The sequence below is a fragment of the Phyllostomus discolor genome, chromosome 14 (genome assembly GCF_004126475.2).
Source record: "Phyllostomus discolor isolate MPI-MPIP mPhyDis1 chromosome 14, mPhyDis1.pri.v3, whole genome shotgun sequence".
NCBI lineage: Eukaryota > Metazoa > Chordata > Mammalia > Chiroptera > Phyllostomidae > Phyllostomus > Phyllostomus discolor.
In genome coordinates this window covers 13768362-13785063 of record NC_040916.2, presented here as the reverse complement: position 1 = coordinate 13785063, position 16702 = coordinate 13768362, and the positions used below count along the sequence as shown (strand labels likewise).

At 39.3% G+C, this 16702-nt stretch overlaps 1 protein-coding gene across 2 annotated transcripts in view; it reads right to left on the bottom strand.

Annotated features, from left to right (window-relative positions):
- Positions 1-16702, bottom strand: part of TPR (translocated promoter region, nuclear basket protein) — a 61231-nt gene that overhangs the window by 5576 nt on the left and 38953 nt on the right. The window contains exons 40-49 of one of the 2 annotated variants that reach the window (XM_028531074.2): positions 16510-16593; positions 13907-14104; positions 12845-12976; positions 12543-12633; positions 5255-5436; positions 4085-4153; positions 3880-3974; positions 1942-2048; positions 322-417; positions 30-186 (exon numbers count right to left, since the gene is read on the bottom strand). In XM_028531074.2, the coding sequence (XP_028386875.1) occupies positions 30-186; positions 322-417; positions 1942-2048; positions 3880-3974; positions 4085-4153; positions 5255-5436; positions 12543-12633; positions 12845-12976; positions 13907-14104; positions 16510-16593 (1211 nt within the window). The remainder of the gene's footprint in view (positions 1-29; positions 187-321; positions 418-1941; positions 2049-3879; positions 3975-4084; positions 4154-5254; positions 5437-12542; positions 12634-12844; positions 12977-13906; positions 14105-16509; positions 16594-16702) is intronic. The other variant, XM_036015928.1, reaches the window with a different exon arrangement.

Here is a 16702-nt window from a genome sequence, read left to right as displayed (position 1 = left end):
CGAGCAAAAATTACGGAGCGAACACTCACCCTTCAGACTCTGCCTCCACAAATACTTCGTCGCCATCGTCTCCGGCTGCCGTCTCGTTGGTTGTGGACAGCGTGCCGGTCGACGTCGTCACCATCGGGACAGACTGCGAGGCGTGCTCCGAAGCGTCCGAGGTGGTGCTCTCAGTGAACACGTTCACTGCAGAACGAAAGACCAGAAAAGCAACGAACACTTTAACTTGGCAGTTTACCTAATTTTTAGCCACAAGATGCCTCACAAGTTTCCATTTTACCAATAACACACACAATCCACTAATCTGCCTTCGACACCTACCTGGAGCCGCTACTTGCAGAGGAGTAGTGGGGACACTTCGGCCACCTGACTCTTCTTCGTGAGCCAGGAAGAGGGGTGTTTCATACATCCCCAAACCTAAAGACAGTTATGAGTGTTAGCGAATGACAGAAAGAACACAGAGTGTCAATACGCAAGGTACCTGAAAGAAAACAATCAGCAGAGACACACAGCTCTGTTAAGGTCCACAAGTAGCACATCAAGCAAACATCAGTCCCCTAAAAATGTAAATACAATTTAAACACATCATTTAAGCTCCCTAACACTAATATAAAGTATTCTTAAAAAAACAAACAAAAAAAACCAAACCCAGCTAAAGTGCTGCTCTTCGTTTTACACAAACTAACTTTATCGAGTACCCAACTATGAGCTAGGTACTCTGTCAGAAACCACCTGTCACCCAAACCGCAAGGTATTATCAGTCCCCTTTCTGCTAAAACCAACCAACCAAATAACCCTGAATTTCAAGAAGGTTAATTAACTGTCTGAAAGTTACAAAGCTAGTCAGTGGGGGTATTTTAAATAAAATTTAGGGCTGACTTCCAAGTCTAAAAATTTGAATTTATATGAAGTCAGCTCACAATTTCAAACTGGTAGAGGCATGCAGTGTTAGAACATCCTCAACTATCATGCACAAAGATACACTCACTACATGTATTAAACGAGGACTGCAGATTAATCTTTTGGTTTGGGGTTTATTAGTTTGCCTTCCATATTCATTTATAAAATGCTGTACATCTCCCCGGAAATACAGTGGGCTATCTGAGTACCAAATGAAGATTAAAAGGTAGTTAATTCCAGAAAGAGGAGGATTCATGTCCAAATAACCCACCACTATTACTTAATTTAGGGGTCATTTTATTCCACAAATTTTTAACATTTTATTTTTCTCATTTTTAATGTTAATGAAAAATGTCTAACTAGTTTTATGCATTTAATTAGAAATGTTAAATGTCAAACCAACAAAAAATATGTTGCATTCCTTCCAAAAACTTTATTTTTTTATCTTTTAAATATTTTATTTATTTATTTTCAGAGAGAGGGGAAGGGAAGGAGAAAGAAGGAAAGAAACATCAGTGTGTGGTTGCCTCTTACATGCCCCCTACTGGGGAGCTGGCCTGCAACCCAGGCATGTGCCCTGACTGGGAATTGAACCAGTGACCCTTTGGTTTGCAGGCTGGTGCTCAATCCACTAAGCCACATCAGCCAGGGCTCCTTCTAAAACCTTTAAAACAGCTGGTAGTATCTGCGTATATTTACTGGTTCAAGAAATATTTCCGAATACTAAGTGCATGTATGATGCTAAACTAGGAGCCGGAAGAGATGTGAGAGCCAGCCCTCCCACATTTTACAAATGTAAAAGCCAGTCTTCACGTTCAAAGAACTCAGAACTTTCTTGAAAAGGTTAAGATTTATATGCAATGAAATGTTTATTAAGTAGTAAATATATTACAGCTTTTCCCAAAAATCAGCATAGGAGTCATTTATATATCAACTTTTAAAATATTTATAAATGCTTACTTAAATAAAAATCACATCAGAGTAGTTTACTACCCAATACATGCAACCCCGGGAGACCTAAGCATTTCTTTGGCAGCGTACCTCCTTGAGAGGCCAGCTGGCCGAGGTCCGAGTGGCTGGAGCTGGTCTGCGGCATGTCTTCAGGTGGCCCAAACCGGAATCTGGGAACTCCAGCGACCTGTGGGGAACTGGACGAAAATTAACTTAAGATGAAATTTAAAGTCACCCTGTTTAAACCACAATGATATAAAGAATACAGAAAAATGAGCATAAATAAAATGGGAAGGAAACAGATTGAAAATAAAGTTGATAATGGAATTCTTATATAAACATTTTCAAAATACTAGCAAAGAACTGGGTAACAATATGAATCCATTCACACTACATGTGATTTACACATGTCTTGCATTTCTTGGGTCTGCTAGGAATCTCTACGTAGGTCTCCTGAAAGTGACACAAACTCAACAGGAGACGTAACCAAGTCAGAATGAGGTCATGAGACAAAACTGTCTTTTCACTGTTTAGTCAGAGACAAGCAGATTGCCGCTCTAGCCCATTCCTTAACTGAAAGAGTTCACCAGATGACTCCCAAGGTCATGAAAAAATCTAAGCTGACCAGAAACTTGTTTTCCTGTCCTAATACCTCTATCACCCATCTTCCTGCCCACAATCCAGGATATAAAACAGCATCATTTCATTCTTTGCCCACTCCTTACCTTTCCTTCCTTAGCTAGCCAGCTGCTAATGTTTCTGGAGTGTACCTCTATGATAACTCAAATATTTTCTTTTCCGTTTCAACACTATTACTTTAGTTAAGGACATTCTCTTTCAGGTGGATTTTTAGACTTATCTCCATCATGTTGTGATGCTATGGGAAAATCCTGCAGTCTTCTGAGCTGTGCCAGAACAGTGCTGATGGGCTGGCGCTCGGAAGCTGTGTATTGGGGTGAGTCTGTTTCTGCCTGGCTGACTTTCAGCAAAGTGGGCCAACACCGACTGGTTTACACACTGTTAGCTGAGTGAGTTTCAAACTGGTGCTGATGCCACACGTCACCACATACTATAGAACAAGCAATCTTTTCCCAGTCTGTGAAAACTTAAATTCTGATCTTCAAGTACATCCTGTGAGGCAACTAACAATTCAGCCATAGTTAACCATGATTTTCACAAACGCTCTATCCTTTAAGTGGAGTGGTAGAGCACAATAGTTAACACAGGCTCTGGAGCCAGACTGGGTTGAACAAAAACTGCCCCGTCCGGCTGGCTGACCTCTGGCAAATTCATCAGCATCTCTGTGCTTCCTTTTCTATAAAAGAGCAACAGCAACAGTGTCTACTATCTCACCCATTAAGATTAAATAAACTGACTCATGGACATGCTCAGTAAGTGTTAGGAATTCTTTTGCATAACTCCTGTCCCCATTAAGTCCTCCGATTCTTTCCTCCTAATGTTAAAATAGTCACTTCACTTGTGTTAATAAACCTTATGCTTCTGTTTTCCTAGATTATTAGGGTTATGGTAATTTGCTCATAGGTTAGCTTTCATAATAATGCCATCCACCATGATCACTGTAATTACCAACACCTTCACCAACACGCATAAAGCATTTCACTGTGTGCCAGGTAATAATCTTAAACATGCTAACATAAATTAATTTATTTAATTCTCCCAAGTTATAAGGTAGGAACTATTGTATCATTATTCCCATAAATAAAATGAGGGTACTCAGGAACAGAGAATCTAAATAACCTGAAACACCTAGGTTTCAAATCCAGGTATTCTGACTCTGAAGTCCATCTTCTTAATCATTATTATATTGGAAGCAACTGTATTTCATTCAGCTTTATATAATTTTTCCCAAACTACATCTTCAACCCTCCTACCCTACCTCCCAAAACTTAGTATACAGTAGAAAAGGACTCAACGATAACAAATCGTTGAATCAATCAAATGTAAACAAATTAACAAGGAAACAGGAAGAATCTGATCAGTCACAAAATGATTCTTTCAGTAACTTACTGAATTGCTTCAGCAAACCCATCAGTACGATGCGGCACCACAAGGGTTGGGGTACTCGGGACCGTTCTGTCTTCATCATCAAAGAAGTGCTGCTGCTGAAACAAAAGCGGAAAATGGGAGCCACGCAGGCTGACAGGAGGTCACACTCGCCTGCACAAACACCCGCCGAGCCAATGCACTGATTGCACGTGGGGGTGGTGCTCACCATGCTCCCGATTCCTGGAGTCAGCTGAAGCCCACGCCCCACAGACTGCCTCCGAGTCATCTGAATCCTCTGCGTCAAGAAAGGAATTATATTTGTTTTAAGAAATTAGACAATGAAGCAAACACTAAACATCCACAGACAGAGCTTATTATAGTGGTAATAAAATAACGAAGACGTTAGCAGATGATATAAAATAATCATCAGGATATTTTCACATAAAAAAATTGCTACTAATCTTGAACTACAGAAATCAGTTTTAAACAGTGTCAACTTTTTAATTATACTGACTATATTAATCAGTAGATAAAAATTTCATTAACCAATAAGACAAAATGTTAACCAATATTTTATACCAATCTTTGATCATACCTTATTTCTTTGTAACTAATTTATTTAATTAGTAAGTATGCTTTTGGGTCTTTTGGCTTAATTATCCTTTGGAGTTCAAATAGCAGTACTAACTACAAATAAGCTGTTTCTCAATTTATACAATTCTAGATTGATACATTTGGTATATTTTGCAGGATCCACATACAATCTCTCAAGATTTTATATTTTCCCATAATGCAGTTGCCTTCAGCAGTGGTAGTTTAGCACAAGCTCTACCAACGGGCTGCAACTCGAGACGGATGACTGATAGAGCCCTCGTACTCTCCCTCCTGCTTCTGCAGGAGCTTCCGGTGAAGAGAGAGGTCCAAAGAGTGCTACATGTAAAGGGGTCACGTGCACTTCCATCAGTTTTCAAAGTGGAAATTAACATGTGTGATTATAAAAAAATGAGACAAAAATGTCAGCAGAACAAAAAGTTTCCTTTTTAAAAACCAAACTTGTGCACCAAACGGATGGTCAGATGCTAAAATACATTTTACATAAATTAAAATCCAAGAAAATCTTTTTCCTTTTGTGACCTAGTAGAAAGTGACCAGGCTTTTTTGCTATGACTATAATCATTTCAACTTACAAACAACTTTTAGTCAGCCCTGCCTTTTTGAGGAGAAATCAGAGAATAATTGCAGTTCAAAAAAATTTATAAAAATATGCCAAAATAATGAAGAGTTCGCTTAGTTTCTAAAATAATAATAATAATAATAATAATGTCATCTAATGGAAAGGGAAACAAGTCAAGGTTCTCACAAGTTCATTTTTCAGAATGACCAGTACTTTTCATACCTGAACCGGTGGTCCCAACTCTTGCGGCGGGGCGTGAATGGTCAGTCTTGGGGGCAGGGGGTGTGGTGGGCGTCTGGGTGACTGCGGAGCTCGGGGGGTCTGTCTTTCAGATGCCGATGACGGCTGTTCTCTAGAAATCTCCTGGGAAAAAGATGACTCGGCAGTACCCGAATTTCCTTCACCTGTAAAAAGAAAGAAGCTTATTTTGAACCATGAAATTTATGACAAAATAACCTGGACAATCCCTAGAAGTATAAGTCTTGCCGCCAGGAATGTTTGCCTCACTAATATTTTCAGAAGGAAAGCAGTGAGGCAGGTTGGACCCAGAGAGGATGGACATGCGGCTGGCAGTGGTATGGCTTCAAGCAAGTCCCTTAGCCTCTTTCAGTCTACTTCTCTGACTGGTTCATGGCCGAAATGTAACCCTATAAGAAAGGTTTTTCTGAAAGTATTAAAGAATAGACATAAAGCTCTTAACCTAACGCATCATAAAATAAATATTTATTGAGTATTGGCTCATGTTATTTAGATGGGCAAATTACCTAAAGGTCAAGACCAATGTAGTTATCAGTTATCATTCAAACAGGGTAAGAAAATTGGGGGAAAAGCCTTATAATGATATTCTTATATTTTGATTTTCCTAAATTTTGAATTTAATGGTTCTTCAGATGTCTGGGTCTTCTACATACACTGTAGAAACAAGAGAAGCTGTTCCCTACTTTGAAAGCTGAACAGGACATCACAGAATTTAGTAGTTGAAAACCCCGAGGTCTATAATCAGATTCTTGCTCTGACACGTAATAGCTCTTGCTCCTTAACCAACCGAGGTCGGTGAAGTTACTTGGCTTGTTTCTGCTTCTGTTTCTCAGACTCTATACGGGTACTTAAACCTGATCATCTCACTGAGAAAATTAACTCAGGGCAAGTGTGTGTGCTCAGGAAAAGCATTTTTATACCATTGGCAATGTACATAATCTATCCACTAACTTAATCTTATCCAGACTGCCAGGCCTATGTTTACTTGACTGTTAACAAAAAAGAACACAACTCTCTAAGTATTCGATTGGCATCTGTTACATGCTTTGTATCTGGGAAAAGTGGTTATGAATGCTTTCCCTCAAAATACTTAACTTTTAGAGATAACACCTACAGAAGCAACCACAGAACCTGCTCAAAATGGTCCTATCCTAACGAGACAACAGACCAAAACCGCAAGTCATACAGAGAATTACTCAGAGAATTTTGTCCTCCAGGTGCACCTGGAACCGAAGTCTTGCTCCCTCACCCCGCCAGAACAAAGGATCAGGACATAAGTGACCTTGAACACCGGAACTTTTCAGATGCCAGGAACATGTTGTCCAGGAAGCCTTGGCGTTGATACCCCATTACCATACATGGCCAAGTTCAAGGGTCCCCCCGGCATTAAAACATGCCCCGCCAGCACCGTTTCTCTTAGTCCCTCCCTTAAAAGCCCTTAACCTAGTTCAGTGAGGAAGATGAATATGAGGTACCATTAGGTCTCCATCTTCTTGGTTGGTGTCTTCTTGATCAATAACCTTTCCTTACTCCGGCCTCCAATGTCTTGAGTGGCCTTTTTAAGTGCTGGCACACCGACTCTGGTTTCAGTAACAATTTGGCGAGCCAGCGAGGAACTGGTGCTCTTGGATGGCCAACCCTGGCCGGGGCTTCCCTCTATGAGTCCTGAACCACCACCAAGGACACTTTGCCTTAGGGGCTCGGAAGGAGCTTCCCCGGCAGGCGCTGGCCACCCATGGCACACAGGCCATTTGGAGTAAGAAAATGCTTTGGACTTCAGTCTACGGTTGATTTTGTTTCGGTAAGTCGTTCCATTTTGGGGGTAAGTGCACAGTCAAGAATCCTATCTCAGTACATGGGCTTCCCCTCGGGGCAAAGCCATTTTCCTTTAAACTCAGCTGGGGGCATCCCTCTGAGAGCAGGATCGGGATCGTTGGGCTCTACCCATTTGTTGTTCTGGGCAGACCACGTTAAGGGTGCTTGTTGTGTCTACCTGTGTCTCTGCGAGACCCGATGGGCTCGATATGGAAGTGGGGTAAGTCACCCTGGGATGTACCACTGGGAGCTCCCTTCTCCTCCATTTTCCCTTGGAACAGCCAAACTGTTTTGATTTGGGGTACCCTGCTGGTGAGAGGAATAATTGTAGAATTTTTACCTGATTTTTGAACCAGTTCATTTGCATTTGTTTGAGCACTCGAATTTGAAATGTGTAACTTGTCTAGTTTATCTGAGATGTGGTCAGGAGAGCACTCAGTTTTCGGGTTTGTGTGTCGATCTTACTGTGTGTGCTTTGTTCATTGGCTGGGAAGTTAAGAAGTAATATTGCATCTGTGGCCTCCTCCCCTCCCGCATCTGCATCCCCAGACACCTGGCGGCTGGTATCTGCGCTCAGGCCCGAACCTGGCACATCCTCTTCTGGGTAAAACTACCACGTTTAATTCCGGCCTTCTGGAGCCAGCCTTTGTACCTTCTGAACTTTCCGCCTTTATTGTGTACACTTGCTTTCCGTTTTCTGTAGTTTGTATTTGTTGACAGGTCCACATTAAGGGACACCCTTGAAGGAGAGGATCCATTTTACCTCTTGAGTTTTTCATGTATCTGGGCCATAAAAGCTAGTGTCTTAAAATGAAAGCTATCAAGTCTATAGATATAGGCTATTTCTACCCTGAATGGCATTGCTAATTTGCATTAAATTAGCTTGAACAAACAAGCTCTTATATAAGAATTCTCAAAAAAGGGAAGAAACTAACCCAAATGCTTTTCAGAATCACGTGATCTGGGCAAATATTTGACATTTAAGCTGGTTTTAAGTTGGTTTGGTTAATAGGCATATCTTCAGAATCATCAGCATTAAATAACTTTCATTCTACCTTGGTTTATTAGTCAAATAAATTCAAGTTATTTCTGTTGCAAAATCTGTAAGCAATAAAATTTTCATACCAAGTAAGTAATCTAAAGTTAATTGTTAGAAGCAAATAAATGAAATAAATATAAGTAGAATTAGAAAGTTTCTTTTAGGTTAACTCTTTGGCAATAACTACACTGTGTAAGTGTGCTTAAAATGGTTTTCTGAGTCTCTTTGGCAACTTGGAACTTTAAAGTTTTGTTAGCTAAATAAATTAAATGATGGATATTCACTGAATATCTAAGTCATTACCAAATAAGAATCCTAAGAAAGTTAATCAAGTAAGTGAAGTTAACATAAAATTAGCTGATACAAAACGAGTTAGGTTTTCTCTGCTAAAAAGGACTACTGGTCTACCATACTGTGAAAAAGCTTTCTACCTAAGAAGCAAAAATTCTGTCCTGTAACTTTTGTGCTATATAGTCTTAACCAGGTACTTGATTATTTAAGAAAACCGAATCTCCTGAATAGTAAGAACTAAAGTTTTGCCATATAAATTTCTGTTTTTTTCCCCCCCAAATTTCTGGAACTTTATGGGAAATTTGAAGAAGGCTCCAAAGACACACTTTTACGACAAAGAAAAAATGTACATACTTTCATATTATAGGCACAAAGAATAGATTATCTTCCAAAGCAAACTCATGTTGCTTGAAAGTTATAGCAACTTTCGACCAAAGAACAGTGAGACCGGGGCAGTCACGGCTTCAGCCAGGGCCCTGCCGCAGTGCTCGCGTTGGCAGGGCCGCCTGCACGTCTCCTCCTTTACATGAGCTGTTCAGTACTGCTTCGTCATTACTTACAGTTGCAGCCGAATGCCCAAGCCTTTGACGTATTTTGACAGACGTCCCCCAAATTTAAATTGGAAATAGCCAGGACCTGGAAGTAACTGAAGTATTCCAGAAAGGCCCCTGAAGCATCTCAGGTCTGTTTTCTCTCCTTACAAAACAGAAACACTAAACTAGGCTTATTCTGGTGTGTTAAAATCACATGGGCAGCACTGTCAAGTAGAAACGAACACTGAGCCTTCTTTTTGTTGCATTTGTGTATTATAAATGTTCCAGAAATGTACGTGAAACCTGAGATATCCTGACACAAGAAGCCTGTGATCCAAACTGAGGGCCGCAGTAAAATGAACCGGAGTATCAAACTGTCACACAGGCAGATCAAGTCCATTCTGTCTTTGCAAAAATGACTCCTCATTACCAGACCTTTGCCATCCTGATGTTTTTGTAACATGGCGAGTCTGTTTCCAGATCAGAGAAACTAAGATGGGTAAACAATGGCTATAAATTAAATGAATAGTTGGGACTATGGGGAACCCCAGATGCCTGCTTGGTTAGCTTGGCTCCCTGGCATTTTTCTGGTCTTTGCACACTTTCACCCACCATGGAACACTTAAGCTAGACTTCATTCAACTGCCACTTAATATGGGTTATCAATATGTTCTTCTTTCTGTGTGTGTGTTTTCTGAATGAGCTGAAGCGTTCTCCTGTCACAAGGCGGGTGCCCTTACAATGGCAAAGACATGGTTAGAAAACGTGTGTCCCACACGGGGCAGACCTTCCCAAATGAAGCTCTCGTGACCGAGGCACTCACGTCACTGGGTGAACCACACGGACCTTGAGAGACAACCTTGCAGTTATCAGGAAGATCTGGATTTGAGGAGAACAAGTTTAGTTTCATAGCACTGCATGAGCTGATGAAAACAGTTATAATTTTTATAATTCTTACATTTGAGATTGTTGACTTTTTAATCTTTTGGTTTCCAGATAAAAGGAAACTTGTTTAACAATGACTTCTCAATTTGGTAAATTACACTTGTGTTAGCAGAACTGAAACATTTATTTTTTTTTGTCCTATTTGATCCCTCCAGAATCTAGAAACTTTTAAGGAATATTTTTATTTTCATGGCAAAGTGATTATTTGCAAAAGTTCAATAAGAATATGTTCTCTTTGCAACAGGATACAATTAGAAACTGGTTTTATTACCAATGTCTGTCTGTAATGTCATTTTTGAGAGAGTCATGCATAAACTTGGATATGACCACAAAGCCTTAGGAATTAAGATTAATTTTGGAAGCCAATAAAAGTCCCTTGGGAAAACAGCCTGGTACCTTGTTTATATGATTCACAGGGTCTTAGCAGGTGAGAAACTAAGGCTGTTTCTAAGGAGTTGCAAAGAAAGAACCTCAGAATATGTTGGGACCCCGAGAAGAGAGAAAGTCGCCCATATCTATAGGCACTGCAGAAGTCTGACAGCTTGGCTTCTGAGTCTTGAGAGGCTATTTAAAGATCAAGCTGAATATTCCATAGGACACTTCCAGCAAAGCAGATGTAAAGAAACCTATACGGTTAATTACTATTCCTGCTGGACTTAGACAAATAGGCCACGTTTATTGAAACTAGACTTACTCTGCAGGTAAATTAGTCTTAATTTGACTATTTTTGGTAAATATAAGGGTGATTTTAGACAGAAAATTATGTTTCAATATGAACTACAATATGTCTTTGTGTATATTAGATTCCAGTGCTGTCCACTGTCTCTTGAGTTTTGTTTTGTTTTCTACCTGTAAACTGGACTGGGTCCTGAATCCTTCTGGTGGCCTGAAATCACTGAGGACTAAAACTGCCCTCTTTCTGAACTTTGCTGGCTCATCATGGTTTGGGTCCGTACGTACATAACAAAAGGTACTCTTTATTCTTTATGTCATTAGGGTACAGGTATCCTGGCCTGCTGCTGCCTCTGTCATTGCTGTGGTGTCTGCTTGAAAACTGAATACCCTGCATGTCCCCTCTAAGGCTCAGGGACCATCGTGGAAGAGGCAGGCTTAAGAGCTGAGAGGGACACAATGGGAAGCTCATCATCCCACTTAACTGAACCTGAAATGTGCCCTATTTCTCTTAAGATTAAGGGGGATTGGAAACCACAGAAACAGCTCAAAATGGCCTTACCCTATTTAACAAAATACTGCATTGCTTTTCTGAGACAACAGACCAAAACCACAAGTCACAGATAAGCAAAAGCAGAGGAGAGAACTTTCACCTCCAGCTGCACCTGGAACCGAAGTCTCACCCCCACCCCCACCCAAGATCCGGGACATGACTGGAACTTGAGCACCTGACCCCTTTCAGATGGTAAGAGTCCCTTACCAAGGGAGACCCTGTGTTGACCACCCTGTGTCATAAACCAAGTTCCAAGGCCCCCCGACTAAAACCTGCCCCCCAGCACTTCCGCATACCTGCTCCCCTGACCCCTTAACTTAGCCCAGCGAACAAGATGGATCTGAGGTACCATTAGGTCTCCCATCTGCTCCATTGGCATCTTCCTGATGAATAAACCTTTCCCTATTCCAAAGTCTGATGTTTGAATTTTGGCCATTCAAAGCATCAGACACAAACTTTGGTTTTGACAAGGCAAAAAATTTTCCTCTAGATCTCAACTATGTGATACACAAAAGATGCACTTTATATCTATAAAATGCTTTGTAAATGTAAATTATTACCCAAAGTATCATTAGTCAATCCCCACTTCATCTCCCTTAAAAACTGTTTTTCATAATCTGGTTTTATAGTTTATTTTTCTCTTAAAAATTTAAAAGGAAAACTGTCCTTACTTTCCTTAATTTAAATGAGTATATACCTTGTCCTTTAAAATACACAGGCCATATGAGAACTCAGAGACATTGTTTTCCCACTAGCCTCAATACGTAAGGTTTTCACTGTATTACTATTAATGATTTCGGCTTAATATTACCTATAAAGCCAGGATATTATACTAGGTATCACCAATTCTTTAAAACATACTTTAAAATGATACTAAAATAAATTTTTTTCCTATGAATTTCATAACCCTTTACTGCCTGTAACATTTCAGTGGCCCTCCAGGACTCTCATCCTTTCGAAGATTTAACAAAAAACATGCTATATTGGTCAAAAAGTATTTTATTTATTGGATAATCAGACAATACTGCGCAAGTCCAATGCCCACAACTCTTGGAACACGTGGCTTGATTAGACTCTTCCGGGTGTGAACTGCTGTCCGAGTTCCTGACCTAGTTTTCCCACTTAATAAGGACAGCAGCAGCACACGGCACGGGTCACACTTTATCGCCTTCCAAATGCTCTAACCTTGCAGTAGATGAGGTAGAAAAGACAGCGCAACGAGTGCACTTTACAAAGATAAACACAGCACACTTTAAGACAATAAAATGACAAAACTAGAACAAGAGCCAATCTTTTGCTTGCCAATTTAATAACCAAATTTTATTACCTATGTGATAATTAAATGCAATCCTAACTTAGAAAATATTACCAGAAATGTTCAATGGAAAAGACTAAAAATCTCACCACTGTTTTGAGAATCAGCAGCTCTCTGATTACTTTCACCTCCACCCATACTTTCTTCTGTCTCTGTACCCGGGTCAGTCCCGTCGCCGCCCTAGAAACAAAACACGAGCACTAAGCGCAAACAAGTCAGATGGAATCATCTTTAAAAATACTAACCAAGCCAGACCACAGACAGTAAAAACAAACCCAGAGGTATAAAAAGTTTTAGTGTGCTGAGAATACAGCCCTTTTTATACCCTTGGGGAACCGGAAGTTTTCCAAGGAAGCCCTTCAAACAAATGGGCAAAATCCTAACTGGTTACCTCGGCATCGTCAGCTTCATATCCGTCATTGCCATCCGCACTGCCGGTGCCTTCATTACTGTCGTCACCCTCGTCTCCCATCCCTGTGTCATCTTCATCGTCATCATCTTCCTCCTCCTCTTCTTCATAATCCTAGAAAAATTCCCCAAGTACAAATAAAGATCTCGGATCCAGCACACGTGTTCTGCACATCTAGGTACCACGCTTAGACGTTTACGCGACACACTGCCGATCAGACACAGAGCTGTCCTGGAAGCTGTTATGGGTTAGTTCAGTGGCAGCAAATCTCCAACTGTGAGGGTTACCAGAAAGAGCACAACACCAACCAATTCTGAAATTTAACTGTTCACAGGAGATCAGTCAAAAGGTTTAAAGCACACTGTTTGGTTAAGGAAAGACTCGAAAATGTGAAGCTGTCAAGACAGGATTAACTCAACTCAAACACGAAGTTTCACTTAAAATACACTTGAATTACCATGATACTTCTATTTCTTTTGAAAACAAGTAGGGGACTCCATGAAAAAAAAAATCCTAGTTTATTCTATAATTTCCAGAAACCATAGATCTTACAATTAAATCCACTGTCATTTATCAATAAGATTTAAGATTAAGTTTAAGTAATCTAATAAATCCTAAAGTGCTTAGCAATCACTTAAAAAACAAACTGGGATATTCTATCCCTTGCTCAATTTCACCATAGAATATTAATTTAGGAGCTAATCAGGATAAAAGAAAGGCAAAAAACTCATTTATACTGATAAAGAATCAGAATTTGCCCTGGCTGGCGTAGCTCAGTGGATTGAGCGTGGGCTGGGAATCGAAGTGTCCCAGGTTCAATTCCCAGCCAGGGTACATGCCCAGTTGCACGCCACAACCCCCAGCAACTGCACATTGATGTTTCTCTCCCTCTCTCGCCCTCTCTCTCTCAAAATAAATAAATAAATAAATAAATAAAATCTTAAAAAAAAAAAAAATTTATTGGTTGATACATTAGCAGTCTTGAGGATTTCAGCATTTCATCTAGGAATGTGAAAATAATGGGTGATTCCAAACCAAACTTACCTCATGATCTCCATCATTTTCATCATCGTCGTCTTCTTCATCATCACTGTCTATTACAATGACATCATCTCCTTTGCCTTGGCCATCCTGGGATGACGTCGTCTGCTGCTCTGACTGAAGGGCTCCCAGGTCTATTTGCAAAGACTGAGAGGTTTCCTCACTGTCCTCCATAGGTGTGTAATCTCCCTGGGTGACTCCCTTCAAAAATTATTTTATAAAAGAATTATAAAAAGTCAAAATGTCTAAACACTATCAGTAACATACCACAGACCCAAGTAAAGACTAAAGAATGTTTACGGACTACTAGCATTTTATTTTTGAAAATATGGTGTGCAAAAGCAGAATTTAAAAAACAAATAAAAGACGCTAAACCTCTGGGTTTCTTTACTGTCTTCCTAAAGAAGAATTACAGAAATATAACAAGTCACAATGTGATTCACATACGCAATTTAAAATTTCCTAGTAACGTAAAAAGACACAAGTGAAATAAATTTAATTACTTAATAGAGACATAGAGAGAAAACATTATTTCAACATGTAATGAACTCTGTAATAAATCTTCAAAACCCAATGTGTATTTTACATTTACAGCATATTTCAACTTCCAGAACAGCCAGCCGGTTAAGTGACACTGCAGTAGCAGACCAAAGTCAGGGAAAAAGCTGCATGGACCCTACAGCATAAAACCCCCCCCCACATAAGAAACAGTCTGGAAAACACACTAAATAAGCTATTGTTACTGTCTTTTTACAAAGACACTTCCACTCCCCCCCCCAAACTGACTATCCTGAGCCTTCAAACCACATAAAAAAATATCAGATATAAAAGTAATTCTTTGCTTAACTTATTCCCTCATAATTCCATTTTGTTAGGTGCTCAAATAAACTGTTTAACTGTCATTTTAACTTTATTTTTGGTATTTACTATATAAAAATATCTATTTTAGTAAGCATTCAGCAAAATCTGTTTTTTATATAAGCCAGAAACGACGTTTTCTGAACTAAATCGTTCATGAAGATTGTTTAGTGTAATGGAAAAAAAGAGTGAAATTCTGATACAATTACAAATGTGCCTCAAAGTGGCATGCTTATTTCAAGAAAACCAAGACTTTCAAGAACATCTGTGTCACTGTCAGAAAATCAGAAAAGTGAACTCTTACACACTCAGTAAACAGTGCTAGATGGCAGAACGAAAAGCCAAATGGCATTTTCAAGTCTCAGACAATTTTGAAAACTCTGCAGGTTTTAGTACAATTTAAACAAATCTAGCAATAAAATAGAAGTTCAGATCTTATTATTTCAAAATTGTTATTATGCCCTTCAGATGATACTTGCTAAAAGATACATGAAAAAGAGGTCACTTAAGAGTGTTAGCTCTTCACCCTAAAGGTTTACTTATTTTCCTGTTTTTTAGTAAAGGAAAACTGGAAAAATTAACTTACAAAGTTAATACATCTAAGAAACTAAGTTCATCTGTAACCTATGGTTACTTATGATTAGCTTAAGATAATTCCTTGATTTTATAAAGATAAAATAATTTTAAAATAAAATAATCCTTAAAATTTATCCAGGCAGAATGTATTGTTTCAAGTTTAAGAGGACAATACATCTAGATGGTCTAAGCCCTGATTGGTGTGGCTTAGTGGACTGAGTGCTGGTCACTGGTTCGATTCCCAGTCAAGGCACATGCCTGGGTTGTGGGCCAGGTCCCCAGTAGAGGCCACATGACAGATAATCACACATTGACATTCATCTCCCTCTCTCCCTCCCTTTCCCTGTAGAAATGAATAAAATCTTAGAAAAACAATAGTGTTGTTTTGAGGATTAAATTAGTTAATAAATGCAAATTTCTTAGAAACAACACGGCTTATAGTAATGAGTTCTGTGTTAACTATTAGCATTAGTATATTATAAATTTTCCATTTGTAGAACAGAAGGATGGAAGGAAACCAATAAAACTTTGAGTGCCTAATATGTGATAGATACCACTTTAGGGTATTTTACAATATTAAAACTTACATTGTATTATTCCAACAGGTGAGAAAATTGAGGCTTAGAGAGAATTAACGACCTGCTTACAGTCACATAGCTTCTAAGTGGTAGAACTAGGAATGGAACCCTAGGTGCTTCGTTACTTCACTTCTACTAGTTACTATGCATTTCTACTAGCGAGGCTGTCTCTAGAGAGGCTTTAACGAGAGTTCAAAAAGTGAAGAAGTGTATACATGCATCTCCTTTCACGGATTAATGCACCGTACTTCAGTAAGGGAAGCGACAGAAGACCAAATACGCGTTAACACGAGACTCCAGCAGCACTTGTCCTTGCCAGTAACTGAGTGGATCATCTTTCTCATGGAAACTTGCAGCTACGAGTTTTCCATGTTAATCCATGCTAAGTATAAACAAAAGCATTTCCTTAATAAAGCTTAGAGAGCACTATACTAAGTAGGAGTAAAAGAAAGCAGAAAATGCACTGGTAATTCTAATATTTCATTAGATACAAAAGCAGCCAATTAAAAGAAAGCCCAAACAATGACTGAATTGTCAAAGCTAACTTCATTCATTAAAAGCAGCAATTTGTTACTTTAAGTATGTTTTACTTACTTCTCCAATGGAATCTTGAGAATCTTGGTTGTACACTTGAGTCTCTACCTCTCCATCAGTACTTTCTTCTGCCATAACTTCTTCCTGAATCACAACATACCAGTGGGTTAGTCATATCAGTTCATGACATAAAGCGTTCAACTAAACTAGCTCCCCAATGAAATAAAACCCATCTGTAATTATAAAACTATAC